Here is a 4,331-nt window from a genome sequence, read left to right as displayed (position 1 = left end):
TTTTTCCTATGGTATCCCAGGCCACTTGGCTATTTTTTCTTTTCTTCAAATTTGTGCTTTGATTTGGGTGAAAGTTTACAGTGCAAATTTGTTTTCCATGCAGCATTTCATACACATTTTGTTTCATAACATTGACTGTAATCCCCACAGTGTAACAGGTCTCCTTCCATTTCCTCCCTGTCAATTGCACTTCTTATGCAAGCTATATAAAAACTATTCTGGCCATTTCAAAGCAGTGCCTTACATCTTCCCTTTTAACCACGTTGTGTGCATTTAAGTAGACATTCCTCAGAGGCAGTCTTTAAGCATAATGTGCTGTAGTAAACATTTGAAAAGGAAAGTAAAAGAGGAATGGACACCTCATTTGCAGCTGGAATTGCATTATAAATCTGGGTTAAATATAATAAATGTAAATTAAAAGAAAACATTAGCATTTCTTGTTAGTTGAATAAATAAAGTCAACTTTTGGCTAAACAGATTATTTTATTGATTAACTTAAATTTAATGAAGGCTATAATTTTAGAAAATAAGTATTTAACATTTTCAATTCCTCTTGCTTTTTTTCCAAAGCTATCTGCTTCTGCTTACCAATAGATATACATTACACATGCTTAAAGTGGTTTGTTCTGGGTAGAAATTTTGGTAATCACTGTGAAAAGCTTTTTTATTTTCCTTCAAGGATTGCCAATCCAGGGAAATATATACAGGAGGATATTGACTAGCAGTGTTTGCCCCTTCCACAACGAAAATAGGATTATTGAGCCCCATCCAAGCCAAAAACCAAACTCACTACTATTGAGTCAATTCTGACTCATAGCAACTCCCACTGGGTTTCCAAGGCTGTAAACCTTTACAGAAGCAGACTGCCTCATCTTTCTTCTGTGGAGTGGGCTGGTGGGTTCGAACTACCAATCTTTGGGTTCGTAGTGCAATGAGTACATCACCAGAGCTCCTTTTTTAAGCCCCATGGCAGGGGGGAACAAAAATTTATCAATATACTACCTACTTATTGGATGCCATTGAGAAAATTGACCCTACAAAAAATGTCACCACAGAGACCTCTTTCTGTTAATTCAACTCATGTAGAGCCTTCCAAAATTTATTCATAAGCATAACCTCTTTTGTTGTCATAGCCACCCAACATAGTAACCAAAAAACAAAAAAACAAACGCACTGCCATTGCGTCTATTCGACTCATAGCAACCCCTTCTTGGGTTTCTGAGGTAGTATCTTTACGAAAGTAGATTGCCCAGTCTTCCTTCCAAGGTAGTGGCTTGAACCTCCAGCCTTCTGGTTAGCAGTCAAATGCCTTAGGCACTATGCCACGAGAGCTCCCGCCCAATATAGTAGGCATTATTATTATTCCCATGTCAGAGATGGAGAAATTGAACTTTAGAGGTAAAATGACTTTCTGAAGGACAAGTGATAAGTTGGCAGCAAAACTAGGTGTAGAAATAGTTAAGTCCATTCAGTGCAAAGTTTATAGTTACATATTCTAGAGATGTGGAAATCAATTAATGAATGGAAGAAATATGTACCATCATATTCTGAACTTCTCTCACCATGGCTATAGAGTCTCCTCAGCTTAAGGATGAAACGTAGAATTGCAATCTGAAAGGCATTGTTCAGTTCAGTCTGGTTACTGTGGTTTAAATATCTACACTTTAGGAATTCTGGCATCCTTAGGTCTCTGTCTGCTTCCACGAAGTAACCACAACCACCACCATTTTTCAGTTCTGTCTCTTAGTTGTCCCTGCTAGCCTAAGGAAAGTGGTTATTTCAAGAGATTTTTTTCTTCAGTTCTTTACTCTCTATGTGTTTGAGGCTATAAGATTTTATTCAAATTTAAAGCCATGTTGAGTAATTAAATAGACAGGAGGCTTAGGTTGCCGCTTTTACTACTGCAAGTGCAAATGGAGTCAATTTGCTGATGTGTAGATCATCTGTTACCTTTGTGTCCTAGGTAATATGCATGTGTCACTAGCAGAGGCCCTGGAGGTTCGGGGTGGACCACTGCAAGAAGAAGAAATATGGGCTGTATTAAATCAGAGTGCAGAGAGTCTACAAGAGTTATTCAGAAAAGGTAAGCTGTTTTATTTATTATTATTTTTTTTTGAGTTATCAGGTGGAATCCAGGAAGAGGTGTTTAAAAAAGCCCTTGAGGTCTTTGTTATATAAATTTTGAGAACATTGAGGATAGAATTGCTAAAGCTTTGGAGCCTTGTGTACTTTTTTGAGTGATGTAGGAGGTAACCACTGATTGAGTACAAGAGAGTCTAGAGCCCTGGGCAAGAAGAGTATTTAGGGATCTATGGTAAAGCTGTGTTGGTCTTGTTTTTCAATCCGAGAACAGGAACTTGAATAAAACTGTTTTGAGGCCAACCTAATTTTCTTATAACCTGGCTGTTCAAGTATCTGTGATTAGTCTAAAGAAAAGTTACTCATTTTGTCTAATACCATTTACCTAAAATTAACCTTTTAAAATAAATTTTGTTGCTTCATTTGTCTTACTTTAATTTTTCAGAAAATTGCCTATGCTACCAAGAGTATAGGCACTCCAGAATGTGGAGCAGTTAGCCATGCTCCAAAGGTATTGTTGAAGGAAGGTTTTGTTGGTGGAATTATTCAATTAATCATTAATGCTCAGTCAATTCCTCAGAAGGAAGGGTGGGTGGTCTACTTCCATAGTGATACCACCTCGGAAACTCAAAGAGGGGTTGCTATAAGTCAGGTCCGACTCCATGGCACATAACAACAACAACACTCAGTCAATTAATATTTAAGAAACATCTCATACATGTAAGGCATTGTGTGGAAAATCCAAATAAGTAGGTGTCACTGTTGTCCTAAATGGATTCATTCAGTTCAGACAGATGCATATGAAGAGTGTACTGTTTCAAGGTGGTGGTATTGTTGTTATGTGCCATTGAGTTGAACCCGACTCATAGCGACCCCTCCTTGGGTTTCTGAGTCAGTATCACTACGGAATTAGATTGCCCCACCTTCCTTCCGAGGAGTGCCTGGTGGGTTTGAACTGCCAGCATCTGGTTAACAGTCAAGTGCCTTAGGCACTATGCCACCAGAGCTCCTTGTTTCAAGGTGTTGTTGTTGTTGTTGTTGTTATTTGCCATTGAGTCGGCCCCAACTCATCTTTCAAGGTTGTCGGTGCCAAATTAGTAATACAGACAATAGGTACTACAGATGCTCAGAGAACAGAGAGTTGATGCTGTTATTATTACTGTTCAGTGCTGTGGAGTCAGTTCCAACTCATGGCGACACTGTGTACAACAGAACAAAATGCTGCCCAGCCCAGCCCTGTCCTCACAGTTGTTCTGTTTTAGTCCATTGTTGCAGCCACTGTGTCAATCCATCTCGGTTAGTGTCTTCTTCTTTTTTTTTTTTTTTCGCTGGTTCTCTACCAAGCATGATATCCTCCCTTCTCCAGAGATTGTTTCCCCCTGTTAGCACGACGAGGGTACAAGAGACTCTTCCTACCCTCGCTTCTAAGCAGCACTTGGCTGTGCTTTGTTCAACACAGATTTGTTTGTTCTTGCAGCAGTGGATGGTGTATTCAGAATTCTTTGCCAACACCATAATTCAGAGGCATCGATTCTTCTTCGGTCTTCCTTATTTGTTGTCCAGCTTTTGCATACATATGAGGCAATTGAAAATACCATGGCTTGGGTCAGGCACACCTTAGTCCTCAAAGTGTCATCTTTGCTTTTTAAGACTTTAGAGAGGTCTTTTGCAACAGATTTGAGAATATCTCGTTATATTATGTCAATGGTAGGATCACTGCCCTGAGCCCTGACCATGACTTATAGAATATAAAGTATCTTGCTTATGATGAGTTCTAAGAAGTCTTTCCTTTCTTCAAATTTTGTGATGTTCATAGAGATTGAATATCATTGAAAGGCAATTATTGTTTAATGTACTGGAAGATTACAGTAGAATTACTGGATGTGTTTTAAAATGAATTGTAAGGCAGCTGTGTCTTAAGCACTGTCCAGTGGGAGCTGTTTACCATAAACAAAAAACCAAAGTCACTGCCACTGAGTCAATTCTGACTCATAGTGATCCCCTTTGGGTTTCTGAGGCGGTAAATTTTTACTCCTTCCACGGAGTGGCTGGTGGGTTTGAACCACCAACTTTCTGATTAGCAGTCAAATGCCTTAGGCATTATGCCACCAGAGCTCTGGTTACCATGTTGTTGTTGTTGTTAAGTGCCGTCGAGTCGTTTCCAACTCATAGCGACCCCATGCACAGCAGAACGAAACACTGCCCGATCCCGCACCAGCCCCACAATCCCTGCTATACTTGAGCCCATCATC

At 39.6% G+C, this 4,331-nt stretch overlaps 1 protein-coding gene across 1 annotated transcript in view; it reads left to right on the top strand.

Annotated features, from left to right (window-relative positions):
* Positions 1–1,968: 1,968 nt before the first annotated feature.
* PTPN13 (protein tyrosine phosphatase non-receptor type 13) overlaps positions 1,969–4,331 on the top strand; it is a 303,937-nt gene continuing 301,574 nt past the window's right edge. The window contains exon 1 of the mRNA XM_042782048.1: positions 1,969–2,083. Coding sequence (XP_042637982.1) covers positions 1,969–2,083 — 115 coding nt within the window. The remainder of the gene's footprint in view (positions 2,084–4,331) is intronic.

Source organism: Orycteropus afer, unplaced genomic scaffold (genome assembly GCF_000298275.1).
Source record: "Orycteropus afer afer isolate SDZICR_OR568_19922 unplaced genomic scaffold, OryAfe1.0 scaffold00227, whole genome shotgun sequence".
NCBI lineage: Eukaryota > Metazoa > Chordata > Mammalia > Tubulidentata > Orycteropodidae > Orycteropus > Orycteropus afer.
Note: the sequence above shows the minus strand (reverse complement) of the source record. Positions and strands in the feature narration are given on the sequence as shown.